The sequence below is a fragment of the Coptis chinensis genome, chromosome 7, assembly GCF_015680905.1.
Source record: "Coptis chinensis isolate HL-2020 chromosome 7, ASM1568090v1, whole genome shotgun sequence".
Taxonomy (NCBI): domain Eukaryota; kingdom Viridiplantae; phylum Streptophyta; class Magnoliopsida; order Ranunculales; family Ranunculaceae; genus Coptis; species Coptis chinensis.
The window spans coordinates 36896199-36913172 of NC_141462.1; the positions used below are offsets into that span (position 1 = coordinate 36896199).

The window sequence follows — 16974 nt, forward strand, 5'->3', positions numbered from 1 at the left end:
AACGTCCGTATTGTCGTGACGTTTTAGTCAAGTTACCTTACTCACGTGGGATTGGTAGGATAGGTCGAAAGTAAGGGATCGGCCCAAACCTTAGGGCACGGATAGGTTCACAACTGGAGTTACAACTTTAGGTGAGTAGGATTTTTAGGTTTCTTTTAGTTGGTTTTAATTAAAATAACGGTAATGCAAATAATATAAATTACTACAGCGATTATATGTAGGTAAATAAAAGTAGAGAAACAGGGAGAGAGTTAATCATGCTCATGCAAGAATCATTTTTCAACAGTTTTTATTACTAAATCACTACATCTCTAGTTCGTCTCGTTTCGGAGACGACGTCGAGTATTGATCCCTAGTGCATGCCCACATCTCTGGGTCGATTTCACTAGCATAAGGAGTTTCGATAATACCTCATCTCTCCGGTATATTATTTCGCGCTCCGCGCACAGTTCACATCACCGGACGAATCGAGAGTCTGTCGACACTGAGAGAGTCGCTACGAGACATTTTTGGTCGTCGCACGAGATCGCTATCCCGAGCATCAAGATCTAACTTTGTACGATCTACAGTCATTTTGGGACCGGATGTTAATTCTATGTCTAATTCCTAAGTAGTGATCCTAGAATATTAACGAAGTCAATCCGATTTTACACGAAGCAAAGATAACCCTCCCCTCGGGGGATTAGCTCATCATCATAGAAGGAATAATAAAACTTGTTGTATACATTAAGTAAATAAATGCGGACGTAAAATTAAACAAGGAAAGAAATAACCGTTATTAAGGGTAAAACACTTTACCGTATTAAGTCGCAAAATAAAAAAATAACGAAGGTAAGTAATGAAGAAATTTAAACGTGAAGCTAAAGCAATAAATTTGTCGGTGGATTCTAATGAAGGCCAAGCCTTTATATATATAGATGATACAAAGCGACCCGATTGAATATTTTAGGTTTTGTTCTTTTGCTAATTGAAAGGTTCGAAAACCAAACAAAGTTTTGTTTCAACTGTTTTAGATTTTGTCCTTTTGTTATTTTCGCTTTTTTTTTTAGTCGATGTTAATTCAAACCAACCGGGTTTGAATTGATACGCGTCTTTTTCTTGACGAGATGGTATCAATTTGAAACCATCAATTGCCACCGCCTATGCTGACTCATCATGTCTTCGGGCCCGCGATAATGTGTCCACTTAGTGTGTGTTGGGGCCAAAATTGGCGCTTTTACGACTTTTGTCCTGCGCAGAAGTTCGTCGCCTCGTCGCTATGGCAGCTTCACTAGCCCACGCCGGCACCTAGATTTATCCGATTTGAGCTTCGGAAGTTTCCGCGCCTCTTTATATGTGGCCCGCTCGCGACCGGTTCTCGTTTCTTTTGGAAACTTCGCTCTAGTCGGGCTTTGTTTGGGCTTTACGGGGATTGAGGGAATTCCAATATTCCCAGATTCTTGTATTTGGCGCCTTCACTAGCCAACGCCGGCACCTAGATTTATCCGATTTGAGCATCGGAAGTTTCCTCGCTTCTTCATATGTGGGCCCGTTCGCGACCGGTTCTCGTTTCTTTTTTGGAAACTTCGGCTTTACGGGTCGAGTGGAAACTCCAAATATTCCTTCAGTATTCTCGTACTTTGATGCATGTTTTATCGCTATCTTCATTTTAATTGCGGAAACCCGCAAAAGTATTTAAAATATAATTATTACATGATTATTAAACACATAATTGACCAAAATGCTATGTCTCTCGAGGTTTAATATTACAGTTTTGGGTGCTTATCAACTACGTTCAATTTTAATTAATTAAAATCAATGATAAATCATCATTTTTTTTTATAAAATCCGGCATAGTCTCATTTGTATTTTCGACATTTAAAATATGTAAATCCTGTTATAGCCTAAAAATCAAAATAATACAATTCTCATTGATTCAACATTTCCAAGATATGTATATATATACTCCACTACTCCACTTTAACAACAAAATTATGGAAGTGGATATATATATATATATATATATATATATATATATATATATATATATATATATATATATATATATATATATATATCGGTTAGGCTAGAGTGCCACTCTTATCTCATACTCCTCCTGAATCGTCGGATTACATCCTGATCTTAAAGGATCTAAAAGCTAAAAACCTTTGGCCCAATACAAAAACAATTGGGGGTATATCGGTCATTTCGTACCAAAATCTCAAATCCAAAATTTTGGTCGACTTCTTCTCCAGCCCAAACCTTCTTCTCCAGCAACCCTTTTTCTCCAGCAAAATTTGGATCTCTCTCTCCCCCATCTTCTTCTCCTTACTCACTCACTCACTCCTCACAAAAATTTGGATCTAAAAGCTAAAAACGATCTCCAAATCCAAACCCATAGAAAATTGAAAATCGAAACCGAAACCGAAAATGGAAAATGGAAACCGAAAATTGAAATCAACAATGCAACACTGTCTATGGTAAGATCTAATGTTTTTTATTTTATTTTTTATTTAGATCTGTTGTAAAATGTTCAAGATATTAAATTTATATTGATTTAGATCTTTTGTAAACTGTTTAATATGTTAGTAGTAGTTGGAAGAATGTGTGGATGAATGAATGTTGAATCAACTGATTGAATTTGTGTACGAATTATTTGATTGTATGTTGGAATAATGAATTTAATTTTAATTTAATTTGTAATTCAAATCGATGATTGCATTGCATTTGGATATTCAATTTATGTGTGTGTATTTGGTGAGGATATCTTGTAGTATTTTTGAACTTTGGTTGTCTACATGGGCTTGTCTACTCTTCCAGCTCTTGCAATGAAGTTGATGCATAATGGTCGCCATCTAATATCCCCACCGCTCTTTGTGGAGGCGAGGACAACGCCAAAGAACGGATGGTAAGCAGATATTAGCCAACTATTTTTTCGAAAACTCATTTCTGTTATTTTCTCTCATTTATAGAAATGAAGAAGTTTTTGTATTATCATCATTAAAACTCAGACTCTTAAATGAGTGGTGTTTCATTTACTATAGGTATTTGCGGAGGTCAAGGATCTAGTGGATGAAGTCGCATCTGCAGGTTTAATATCACCGACACTGATCATAATTGGGAAAGTTGTTGCACTATCACCTTTCTGGCCACATTCTTCTAGAGAATCGACTCCAGTGCTTGAGACTAGACAATCCTTTCGAGGCATATAGATGAAGTATTTATATTGGTCTTCATGGTGTCGTTGAGAGTTTGGTGGACAATCATTTTTTCATACCAACAAGCATCTCCCTGGATGAAGTATTACGTAGTTCTGTAAGATCGAGAGGCACAAGTATTGTGGATAGAGTGAAGAAATAAGGTTTTGGATTCTTGTATAATGCTTCATAAAGTGAATGGTGGACATCTCTCAAGCTCATTGATTTTGTAACTTACGGATCCTACAGACATTAGACAAATGTAGCCGTAGCCAGAGAAATTGTATCATTAAAAGTGGTTCCACATGAAGTGTTCAAAGGTGTTTGTTCCCCTTCAACATATATACTCGGATCTTGATATTTCTTTTTGTTTTTCAATATGATCACCTGATCCAAAATTTTGTAATGGAATGATTGTTAGGCGTTTCTTTATTTATGTGCAAATAATATCAATTTATATCGTCTAATTTGTCAACGTTATGAAAAGGTTTATGATCCTAAAAAATACTTGATACAAAAAGCATTTATATTTTTTTCTCAATAATATGAATAAGGTACAGTATAGCAGCATGCCAGCATCTGTTCTCTGACGTATACATAAAGTTGCACTGAAACTGAAATTGTGAAATGCTTGTGAAGTGCTTTCCCACATTATTGAAACAATTGCTTGCTGGAAATGCAGCTTATATAAACAATTTTATCTTTGTGCAACAATAGCACTCAATTGTGCATGCAAAGTTTTAGTAAAAAGATACAGAAGCACTAAAATACAAAGAAGGTTCAGCAGTTGGTGAATAAGTGATGTCTTTGGCCAGATGTTGTTGACATACTTTTTGGAAGCATTCTGCCTTAAAATGATATCTAGAACTCTATACGCTTCCTGAGAGTTCTCTGATTCCTGACCACGGAGAGCACTCGTAATGGACTTCATTGGAATTTTCGCAGCATAACTTATCTGAACTTTTAAGCTTTTTGACTGATACGTCGTCTAAATCTTTTCCGGTCGTTTAAATAACATTACATATCCACTTCCATAACAAAATACATGAAATAAAATAAATGAAAGTTACACAAAATGAAATTACAGTACATGAGATACAACAAATTACTACTCTGGTGACATTATGGACTCACATGTGGAAGAGCTTGAGTCTGTGCCTTCATTATGGATTGCTAGCCTTTGTTGAATGTCTTTTACTTTATCTTCCACAATGTCAGAGTTAACGCATATTTTCTCTATAGTATCCTTAATACATTGTAAGATATTGTTTCCTTCATTTCGTAAAACATTACCATCATTTGTTGTATTTATCTCCATAGTTGTAAATAACACCGCGATCTGTACCTTTAACACGTTCGTTTCAGAATGTAAACTATTCAAACTCCTGTTGATTTCCATGAAACCATTATCAAAGATGAGTTGGGAATGATCTGTTGTTGTTTGTTAACAAATTCAAGAATACAATAATTAGAAGTCAATTTATGTACGTATTAAAATGGAAATTGAATAAAAAGAAATCTTTATTTATTAAACCATTAAAACAAAAACCCTAACATGATAAAAAAAAAAATCAATAACCAATACAAAGACACTCAAACTTTACTCAAAACTAACAGAGAGGCTGACACTCCAAACCATTAAACATGATAAAAAATTGACATCTAATACAAAAACACTTTAACTTTATTCGAAACCAAGAGAAGCTGACACTCCAAACCATTACAAAGAAGACTATTGCCATAATGATTTGCGACCTTCTCGAATGCCTTTGACACCATGTAATGCATATTTAAAAAGAAAAGCATTACAATATTGGCTCCAAGTGAGGGTTTGGCGAACCAATTCTTAAAGTTTTCCATGTACAAGTTAAATACGACTAATCCAAGTTCTTGCCACACAATTTAAGGTAACCAATAATCGGATACCTAGTTTCCTCAACAATGGGTCGACTCATAGGTTCCCCATACAGTTCCCCATGCAGGTGGAGGCATGTCCACACTATGGTCCGAGAATGGTTGAACATCTTCCATACTTTGGTCCCTTTCATTCCATCCGCCATAAGAATGACAAGGAGGTGCATATTGCTATGAAGGTAACACAAATGTAGATTCAGTAGAATACTCGCGAGATGGAGCATTCCAATCTCCATAAGACTAAGGGGACGCATATTATTCTGAAGGAGTAGCATAGGTGGAAGTAGTAGAGTATGCTTGAGACAACACAACGTACTAGAGCGCAACAACTAAGTTTTTAGTTGTGCTTATGCTGCAAAATAGAAAAACAAGCAACCATTGAGAACATACTTGTATTGCTAAAGTTTTTTAAATTGTTGTCTGACAATTGCTTTAAGGCTTCAGTAAAATTTTCATCTCAATTACTATAATATGTTCACATCTACCCCTTTGGATGTAGCTTGGTACATATCAGTTCATGGAAGAGTTTGCTCTACCCTAAAAGACAAGGACCAAAGATAGGTACAATCCTCTTCTAGATGACTTCAAGAATACAAAATATCTTATGATATACTTAACTCAAATATAAAACCACCACTTAACATCACATTTAAAAAAAAAAATCGGCAGAGTTTCCTTTGTATTTTCAACATTTCATAAATTTAAAATCTGTCATAACCTGAAAATCAAATAATATACTTCCATAACATATATTAAAATCTCATACCTCGTAAACCCAAGTACCCAACTACTCAAATATATATTGATTCGTAGAACTAGCTACCTAACCATCTCGACCAATGCCAGTTAAGTCAAGTAACCAATACTCGAATAAAAATAATACTATAAATTATATACAAGAATTAAAATGAAAACAACATATACATCATTTCCACTTATATCATTGTTATACATAGGGGTGCAGACGGATATCCAAAAATCCAACTCCGATTCGCATTATTCAGATTAAAAAAAAATTGGATATTAATTTTAAGACTCAAGACTCAAGATTAACCCCAGTTCCATAGGCATCCTTCCAATAAGATTGTTGTGGCCTAAATAGAGGCCTATGAAGTTGGAGCATCGGGAAACACTAACTGGAATCTTTCCATCTAATGAGTTGTTACTCAAAGTGAGATATTCCAATCTACGCAAATGACCAAGCTCTTGAGGAATTGCACCTCCAAAGTTGTTGTTTTGAAGGTTTATGATCCTCAAGAAAGAGAGGCGTCCTATGTGGGGATCAGAGATATATAACCCATTAGACCTTTGGACTCAAGACTCAAGATTGACACTCTTTCATATGTATGACTACATGCAACTCCTTCCCACCTACATAAATGGTGAGAATCATTCCATGAGCTCATAACATTGGAAGGGTCTCCAGTTATTTGAGATTTGAATGCTAGCAAAGCAAGTCGGTCTGTTTCATTTCCTAAGAAGTTGGCTGTAGATAATCTAAGTACAGGCGAAAATATATAACAGAGAAGTATCACAGGGAAGATAGATAAACTGGATCCACTCCCCATTGAAACTTTAAAGAGTACAGAATACAAATAAGTCTATACTGATTTGGTGATTTCGGACAATTATGTACTGGAGCTGCATTTATAAAGAAAATAATGCAAAGTTAGAACTACTTTTCTTCCTAAACCACAAGTCTTTAGTCAACAAAATTAATTATAAACTATGACTGGAATCAATACTACAAAAGAATCAAAGAGTTGTAGAGAAAGAAGAAATGCAACTAATTAAGTTGGTATCAGTCAAAATTACCAAGATTAAAATTGAACCAACTACGATGATGTATCAATTCCAAAGAGGACGGTTGCATATTGTTGCCCAAACTTCTACTGATAAAGTAACTTCTCTTTATAGTTTATATACTAGAAATATGCTTACCAAAACCTTTCATTTTCACAAACATGGTTAACAAAGCTGATCAAGGCTATAATCCTAAACACAAACACCAGAAATTGCTCACATAATTATGGACAGTGCCCGAAAGGACAATTTAGTCCAACTGAGATCAATGCAACTTTACAGTTTCACCTACAAATTCCGAACATGAAATGAGATAGTTAGAATTAATAACTCAAAGGTAGGTATGAGATTAAAACTGTAACAAAATTGATGTGGAGAATTACCTGAGTATTTAGTTACATAGATTAAACTCTTAAGAGAAAGAAGTAGCACACTAGAAATCCAAGCAAAGCCATCACCATCCTCGATTCGTGCTCACTTTTGACAGAGTTTTAGTTTGAGTTTGAGAGGAGTGCGAGAGTGGAGAAGAAGGAGCTTTTCTAGCCATCAAAATTTGTGGGTTGGCAAGCTCGTGTGGGAGAGGGTAGAGTAGCTCCCGTGGGAGAGGATAGGAGTAGTATTTTTTTATTTTGTTCGTCGGTTTGCAATAATTCTCCACTTTCTTTCCAATCAATCGAATCGCCACCAGCACCAATTATCTCCGACGATATCGTAATTAAAACATGTCGTCGAAATATCACAATATATCAACAAATATCGTCGATACTTACACTGGTATTTATCCAAATTAATATCACGATATTTGGTACTATGATCGAAACTACCTTTCTTGACTGATATAACATTTACTAAGATGGTTTCTTGTATGCAACTCAAGCTTCTAAACTTTGAAAGCAATGAGTTGGATCTATCGGAGGCGATTACTTGTGTGTAAGGGACATCCAATTCCCTACGCACATGGTACGCACGCAATCCACAAGCAATGGCTCCACCAATTCGATTCGACTCCAGACACACGCATACTCACGACATCTATCAAGATCAATTCATCTCTAATGACTCATCTCCTGAAGTTATCATCTGCCACCCTCATTATTGCTATAATTGGCATCAGGCTGACCTTTAACTACTGCAACACTCAAACTACACTCTTTCTATACCAGCTCAAATTAACAACACAATACCAAGAACCACCACACACGTGTAGCTCACACATATGCATGTCCATATCATCACACGTGTCCTACCAACTATTTGCTCTCATCACCTATAAAAGCCGGCTACCCCCAGAACTACATTGGTTTGATTCAAGTATCATCTAAACGCTAGATACGTAGACATCTTTTTCCTCAAGAGGAGCAACCATTTTCATCCAACCAAACACTCTCCCTTCGATTAAAGCCTGAGCTAAGTTATCAACATTTGATGTAATATCCTGTTAATTCTCGAGGATAAAAATAAACATTTACATTTGGGCTAGAGCGAATGTCGTAAAACTGGCAGTAAGCATGATCAAAGATTTGCCTCGTAGTAATCGATTGAGGTCGGATGTCGGTGTCAAGCCGTTGCAAAAGGCGATGATGATGACAGGTTATGAGGTTGGCTTTTATAGGTATTGAAAACAAATAGTTGGTAGAGCACGTGTGTTATCGAAGTGAGCGACACGTCCTTATAAATTGCATATCGTGTGTGTGGTGGTTCCTAGTATTGTACTGTTTGAATTGGTATAGAAAGAGTAGTTAAGGAAGTAATGATAATAATGATTTGAGTGTTGCAGTGGTTAAAGGCCTTATGCTAATGATAACAATAATGAAGGTAGTCTGGTAGATGATGAAGTCACGAGACGGAGTCGACGAGTGGTTAGAGATGAACAGATCTTGATGGATGCGTGTGCCTAGAGTCGAATCGAATTGGTAGAGTCATTGATTGCATGTGGACTGCGTGTGTACAGCGTGCATAGGGAATAGGATGTCCCTTCCACTGTGTGTGCGTGTATTTTACATTTGATTATGTATGTACGTGTGTTATGTTTCACATAATTTGGACGCATTTTGTAAAAGTATGACTGGTGCGCCGATGTGGCCAGGTATGGACCGTATGAGTATGACCGAAAAAATAGTAAGCTTGAAAATTGGTATACTCACTTCTTCTTATCTTAAAAAATGGACAAAAATATCTGTTTCCCAATAATGAAATGGGACCCATCCTACTCAGCATTCAGTCAGATCATATCCACATATCCATCAATCAAAAAACCACTCCTTTCTTTTCCTTTCAGCTGCCGCCAGCTGTTTCTCATCCATCACTTTTCCACCCAATTTCCCCAAAATACCTGGCCTTTATAAAACTATACCAAATTCCCAATCATTATTGAAACACGAGGTCATATAGGTGTGTCAACGGGTCGGTTCTCAGTGTTTTAGTGTTGTAAGAATGAAGAACTATTTAATTTTATAGTTTCGGTTCCAGTTATTTATAGTTTTTAAAATTATAGAACCATACTCATAATCATCGGTTCCTAAGAAATATTCTCGATTCTGATTATTCATTTCGGTTATGAAGAAATTTATTATTTACACGCATTTTATATTGGTCTTATTAAAAATATATACTAAAAATACAAAAATAATGCAAGAATTTGTTTTTAAAATATTTATATAAATAATGATATCATTCAATAATAAGTTAAATAAAACAATATATTTTAGGTTGTAAACTATATTTTTATATTATTTATAACATTAAATACTATGAAAACTACATATTATACTAATAAATAAAATTTAATAATATATAAATAAACGTTTTGAGTTTTTATATTATTTTTTTCAATATTTTTTATGTTAAAAGTAGAATAATGTTCGGTCCAGTTCTGGTCTGAATTTTTTTATTTAAAAAACTATTCGGCTCTAGTTTTATATAGTCCGGTTTTTAAAGGGTTCCTAAAATAAGAACCGGAACCATAATATTTTATACGTCCGGTTCCGGTTAAACGGGTACCTATCGACAATCGTAAAAAGAAGTTTTCCTTTCGAACACAAGTTTGACCCTTTACCCCAGTTTCCCGCCACCTATATATTAATCAATGCGACGGAATAAAAGAGAGAAATTAGTCTAATCATAAGACAATGGAGATTTGTCTTTCTTATGAAAGAGACGAGAACTTAATAAAGGAACCAAGATCTGAAAAATTTCGGGTACCTTTTATATATTTCTGTTGCTTTTATAACAAGTTAATACTAGATTGTGATTTATTTGTGTTTGCTGGTATGGAATTTATTAGGTGTGCACATTACAAAAGGAAATGCAAGATAAGAGCACCTTGTTGTGATGAAATATTTGATTGTAGGCATTGCCATAATGAAGCCAAGGTGTGTGATTTCATTGGCTGTCTTGTTTTTTTGTGAGGTAATTAAGTAGGATGGTAATATGGATATTTGGTTATTGGACAGAATTCCATGGAAGTTTATCCACTTGATCGGCATGACCTTCCTCGCCATGAAGTTAATAAGGTTAGTCCTAGATTAGCCAACAATCCGGTTTCAGTGGAAATGTTATTATTTTAATGAGGTGAAAAGTCACTAGATAATCTAATTAAGTGCTACCATTAATCTGATTTTGTTTGTTTTCTCTCAATTATTCAGGTTATTTGTTCCTTGTGTAACACAGAACAAGATGTGAGTCTTCTATACATTAAACATGACATTATAACAAAAGAGAAAAATGGTACTGAAAATGGAGACTCAACTAGCTTATTTTTGTCTTTCAGGTCCACCAGAATTGCATTAACTGTGGAGTTTGCATGGGGAAATACTTTTGTGGAATTTGCAATTTTTTCGATGATGATGTAAGCTTTAAAAGAGTTCATTCTTAAATCTTCTTATCTCATTTATACATCAGCAAAAATGTCTGTTAACATTATTGTTTCTGCCTTCTGGTTCTAGGTGTCAAAGAATCAATATCACTGCATTGGATGTGGAATTTGCAGGTTGAGTTTGCCCGTATTCCATATACCATTTTATATCCATGTTTTGTTCCAGACAAATGCCGTGCTATCTTATTATGTGTCAATTTGAACTCAACCGACCTGTATTTATTGTTTCAGAACGGGTGGCAAAGAGAATTTTTTCCACTGTGATAGATGTGGTTAGTAAGCTGTCTATTTGGTGGATTGTATTTAAAATTTCTGCTTGGTGGGACTTATGAGAAATTTTTCTTATTCCTCGTAATATAATTGATGTTGGGGGTTTGGTATTCCTTCCTCAGGATGTTGCTATGCAAGTTCGCTAAAGAATTCACATCGCTGTGTAGAAAGAGCTATGCATCATAACTGTCCTGTTTGCTTTGAGGTAAAATTCCTACTGAAGAAAATCGTCCTTTTAATTTGTGCATTTTGTTTTAATGTTTCTATTTACAGTATGCTTTTGTTTGCGTGTGGATTGCAACTTTTTTGGTCTAGGCTCTGCTTCGTTTGAATTAAATAGCAGGGCCTTCTACCAATATATCCACAAATTAAACACCCTTGCAACATTGCAATTTAGAAACTAACTAGAGATTTTCTTTGCAAAGATGTAAGAGTCAGAAGGGCTCTATGTGTATATTAGTAACTCGAGGTCACAGGTTGTCTTAATTTATGTCTTTGTAAGTAGACAACCTAGATGAAGACTTTAATTCTAAGAAGGTTTTTTTACTTTCCAATTGTTGTTCAGTATCTATTTGATTCGATGAAAGACATTAGTGTTTTGCAATGTGGTCATACTATACATTTGGACTGCTTAAAAGAGATGGAGATGCACTTCAAGTAAGTATCTTTTTACAGTTGTCAAATGAACAGCAATGCATTGTCATTAAATCTAACTTCAAAAAACGAATTCTCTAGGACATTTGAATCTGGATTAGTAATTAGTTTACGATCTTGTAGGTTCGCTTGTCCTGTTTGCTCAAGATCAGTATGTGATATGTCTAAAGTGTGGGAAAAGCTTGATCAAGAGGTATGTTTGTGAATGCCAGAAATTGTTGTGGTATAAGCTACAACCAATTATTCTCTTTGAAGACTAGGCTTCAGATTCATCTAATATTTTATTAAAAACTGATTTCAGATCACTTCTACACCAATGCCAGAAATGTATCAGAACAAGATGGTATGGATTACAATAGAAAAACATTTATCATTGCTTTCATTTTTAGTTCTAGCCGATTTGCATCTAAAGAAAAATCTTTTTGTACTGTCAAACGCTAGGTCTGGATCCTCTGCAATGACTGCGGGACAACCTCTGAGGTCCATTTCCATATAGTCGCACACAAGTGTCTAAGCTGCAACTCCTACAATACACGGCAAACAAGAGGGAGTGTTGCTTCCTGCTCATCAACTTTATGAAAGACTGGAATGAAGGTTGTTCAATCAATTCAGCTTCTTCGCCATTTCAAGAAGTATTCTTCAAAAAAATTCTTTTTTCCAAACGGAGAAGTCAAGCGACATGGGGAGGGATTGTAGAAGCATATGGCAACCTCACTCGTTAATTAAGTTCAGCTGTTCACGAAAGTGTGGAAATCCCTTGCTTCCCTACCATAGTTAAGAGGGTATCTTCTGTACCTTACGCATACAGTTCTTATTTATATAATGCTGTATTGAATGGGTTAGGTTATGCACATTTTTTCTTGTATGCAAGGAAACGAATGCAATTTGGAGGAGAAACTAATTAGGAGGAGGTGCAAATATGAATGACAAGTGCATCTCCAAACTCAAAGTCTCACATCAAAGGAAATCACTTGCACTTTATTTAAGTATCAGTTCTCAAACTATCGGCCCTGAAGGTCTGAACGTCTCTGCATGATCAATAAAAATCAGGCCCATAAAATGAAACTTTCTGTAGAACGGCTAAATCTGCAGAATCCGTTCTTTACAGTTTGTTCGTGATTCCTTCTGTAGTAGTGAGAACTGAGAACAGTTCATGGCTTGTAATCACCATCACTGTACAGGAACCATTTCCCATAAAAAAAAAATTCAAATAAGAACCCTCAAAGTTATTGAGTTGCGCGTGAGTTATTCTGCTGCATGCATATTTTACTTCTATAAAAGTTGGTAATATTCAGCAGAATCAGTATAGTAATTCTCATTAGATTTGACAAGACATGCATATTTCATGGTTCACGCTATGATTATAGTTTGCTCATGAGTATTATGATGTTTAGAGTTAGACAGTTCGTTTAGGAATGAGTGTACCGTGTAAAAAGGATAATCAACCCTTCAAAATACCCCATTATTCAAATCACCAATATTCATGACAAAGCACATCCCTGCAATGAATGGCTTGTTTCTGAAAGCGCAGTGACAGACCTCAAAACCTGAAGATGATCTTTACTCTATAATGAGTTAGTAACGAGTGAGGACTTCCTCAGGAGTTACTGATTAACCCAAATGCAATCGCAAAATGGAGATTGACAGATCCCTCCTCTTCCTTTGAAATTTGTCAGGGCAGCAAGGCTTAGCAGCTAGTTGATCCACTATGTGTTACTACTATTATTACTCCTGAAAATTCTACTATTTCGTGTAAGGGATGATAGATATGCATTATTAGGCCCATGAATTTAGTGAAATTTCCAACCTCCAAAATAAAAAAATAGTGAAATTGACAGTCCTCGTCTTATCAAGAAACCATATGAAACATAAAAAGGGCTAGCTAATCTGCCTGTCCTATGGCTAGGCTTACTATTATATCTCTTTTCTTATTGGTTTCTGCCTGATATCTAAAGCCATTTTTCAGATCTTCTTCAGAGAAATTGTATAGAGAGAGAGAGATTAGAGATATTTTGATATTTTGAGAAAGTTTGGAATAGGGTGAGGTTTTATTTCTGTTTTTGGTAGTTAATTACTCAATTACCCCGACGTATAATTCAAATATGAGCGTGTATTTGGTTTTTGTTTTCCTACAGATGAGAAAAGACCAAAACGTTTTTTTATAATTTGCTAAACACACCAATAATAAGGCTAGTTTGGTAATAACATAGTAATTATTTTTTAAGTAGGAACTTTTTTAAAAATATTGCTGATGTGGCTCACTATGAGTATCTTGGGAGAAACGGATATTAATATAGGTAGGATTAGGCCATTTAAAGTTTGAATTGTGCCAGGACTCAAATGAGAAGATACATCTGTGGCCGGGCCTGTTATTCTTAAACCCATCATGTCTTGACCTATATTTAAGGGAAGCACTTGGAAGTTTAACATATCCATATCCAATAAGTAATCCATATCCATATCTATTAACTAATACATATCCATATCTAATTAATCCATTGTTTTTTAGAATTTGTTTTTTTTTATCCCATGCGTACATTTGAAATAATGAAATCATGCGTAGCTTTGTTTTTTGTTTTAGCATAACACATGAAAGGACAATTTTAATTTATATTAAATTAGAGAGCAGGCCAAATTCAGGATTAGTTTGGTAATAAGGCAAGTAATTATTTTTCAAATAGAGACTATTTTAAAAATTTTGCTGATGTGGCTGGGCCTGTAAACCCATCATGTCTGGGCCTATATTTAAGAGAAGCACTTGGAAGTTTAACATATCCATATCCAATAAGTAATCCATATCCATATCTATTAACTAATACATATCCATATCTATTAACTAATACATATCCATATCCATATCCAATAACTAATACATATCAATTAACTAATCCATTGTTTTTAAGAATTTGTTTTTTTTTATCCCATGCGTACATTTGAAATAATGAAATAATTGGTAGCTTTGTTTTTTGTTTTAGCATAACACATGAAAGGACAATTTTAATTTATATTAAATTAGATAGCAGTACAAATTCAGGGTTAATTTGGTAAGAAGGCAAGTAATTATTTTTCAAATAGGGTTAATTTGGTAAGAAGGCAAGTAATTATTTTTCAAATAAAGACTATTTTAAAAACTTTGCTGATGTGGCTCACTATGAGCATCTTGGGAGAAAAGGATATTAATATAGGTAGGATTAGGCCATTTAAAGTTTGAATTGTGCCAGGACTCAAATGAGAAGATACATCACGTACCGAGACTCCCACTACTACATCATTGCAAGTCTAGGGATACTGTAGTAGATACATATAAACATATAATCAACACAACAATCCCTACAACTAGTGACTAGACTAGCCACACAGCATCATACCCATATTTTATGTTGAGACCTTCAATCGCTTTCTCTGCATCATCAATATTTTCAAATCCGACATAACCATTGCCCAAGCACAAGCCAGTCTCGTCGTCTATTACGGCTTCAACATCAGCCAAAGGACCAAAAGTACTGCACACTTGACACAAGTCAGCATCAGAGTAGTTCTCTGGGAGATTTCGAACCGCGATTGTATTGTCTATCGCATTTTCTTTAGCATTCAATACACGCTGCGGACGCTCTATAATAGTGGCACCAGAGGGCACATATAAGGGAAGCGGGGAAACATCTCCGAAGATACAATTAGGGTTATCGTGGGGTTCAACTTTCTCACCACATGCTGGACACAGCGCCTCTAGATCGATTTCATGCAGCATGCCATCTGCTGCTGCTAGTATGAGAAGCAAAAGGCAATAGTAAGTATGAGGAAAAAAAAAAAAAAAAACACACGTATATGTTTCTTGTTGATAAAAAGCTTTAGAGCCTCCTCAAAAAAGAGTCGGGATCTTCTCCACCAGGGTTGAAAAGATCAAGTTTTACACCTTACAAAATATGGAAGGTCTCTTGCGCATCATACCATACCAGATAAAGGATGGTAGGTAGTTTACACAGACAGGCGAAGATGATATGACTGTCTAAATGGATACGGGTCACCGGACCATGTATCATCTCACGGTGATACTGTGAAAATTCCAAGTTATGTATTGTAGGTTCCCAGAGTACCCCTCCTACCGTAAAAGAAATTATTCTCTTACTCATGTGCTCATTCAATTATTCTCTTGCATACCAAAAATATTAATAATGAGCGTTGTTTATATGGACAAGCGTTGTAAGTAAGATACAGGGCTGGGTAAACACGAATGGATTTCCATACTGATAAGTTTCAAGCAGGATACATTGAAGGTGAAGTAAGAAAAGCATTTCTTTATACGAACAAATTTGCAATGCGAAAATGTGATTTAAGAAGGTTACTGAAAGTATTTGGAATGGAAGAACTAAACATAATATGCACTCAGAAATACATACTGATATTATAGTACAATCGTTGAATGCTACTTGTTTCTTAAGGGCAATAGTGTTACTTCCATGGGGTTGCGATTGTAAGTGCGATTGTAAGTGCGATTCACTTATCCGCACACCATCAAGGGCAATAGTGTAATAAAAAATCATTTCTTTCTCAAAATAGAAAAATCTCATCTACTCAAACTGTACTTGAATTGAAAATACGATAGAAAACTTCCCCTTATGGGGGGGTTTTGATCGAAAACTTAGGTTTTGATCATCTTTCCTTCAGAAAAATGGATTTATCAGAGTTTGAGAGGCCATTTGTGAGCAATGAGGTAACAACACGTACTGAGGCTCAACCAGCGGCGGCTAATGGAAACAGAGCAGCAGTTTCCTATGCAGAGGCGGCTAAACAAACCGCACCTTCTCAATTTGAGTTTCAAAATCTTCCTCAGCCTGAGAAGATGGGAGAGTACCCCGCAATAACAATCCCTGAAGCAGCGGTGGAGCGTGGCTTAAGGTATTGCAAGTTCTGCTTAATTGGCAGGATTGATCTGGTTAAAGTACCGATTGACAAGGTTAGGCAACTAGCCAAGGAGAAATGGTCACCCACAAGAGACTTGCTTATTACACCAATAGGCAAGGGATTCTTATTCATAAGATTTGACAATGTTGAAGATCTTAACAGGGTTTGGTCTAAAGGCTCATGGGTTTTTGATGGCTGCCCTCTGAGACTAAACACTTGGAATCCAAATTTCAATCCAGAAGCTCAAAGACAATCACACGCCTTAGTCTGGGTTAACTTCCCTGCACTGAGTCAAGAATACTGGGATCCAGAGGCACTCATGTCCATTGCCAGAGGTGTGGGCAACCCTATGCAAATTGATGAGAAGACTCTGAAAAGGGA

At 35.7% G+C, this 16974-nt stretch overlaps 2 protein-coding genes across 3 annotated transcripts; one reads left to right on the forward strand and one right to left on the reverse strand.

Annotated features, from left to right (window-relative positions):
- Nucleotides 1-9994: 9994 nt before the first annotated feature.
- LOC147487359 (E3 ubiquitin-protein ligase RZFP34-like) lies at nt 9995-12926 on the forward strand. Of its 2 annotated transcripts, XM_086572469.1 has the most exons (12): nt 9995-10090; nt 10177-10264; nt 10346-10405; nt 10538-10570; nt 10663-10740; nt 10838-10881; nt 10999-11039; nt 11160-11242; nt 11603-11694; nt 11815-11884; nt 11993-12034; nt 12133-12926. In XM_086572469.1, exons 3-12 carry the CDS (start codon nt 10352-10354, stop codon nt 12268-12270), a joined length of 675 nt encoding a protein of 224 aa, XP_086428595.1. In that variant the 5' UTR covers nt 9995-10090; nt 10177-10264; nt 10346-10351; the 3' UTR covers nt 12271-12926. The 2 variants fall into 2 exon arrangements, with proteins under 2 accessions (XP_086428595.1, XP_086428594.1); XM_086572468.1 differs by lacking the exon at nt 9995-10090 and having other exon boundaries at nt 10107-10264.
- Nucleotides 12927-15034: 2108 nt separating this feature from the next.
- On the reverse strand, nt 15035-15439 carry LOC147487360 (uncharacterized). Its single transcript, XM_086574017.1, has one exon. It carries the CDS (start codon nt 15437-15439, stop codon nt 15035-15037), a length of 405 nt encoding a protein of 134 aa, XP_086430143.1.
- Nucleotides 15440-16974: the final 1535 nt, after the last annotated feature.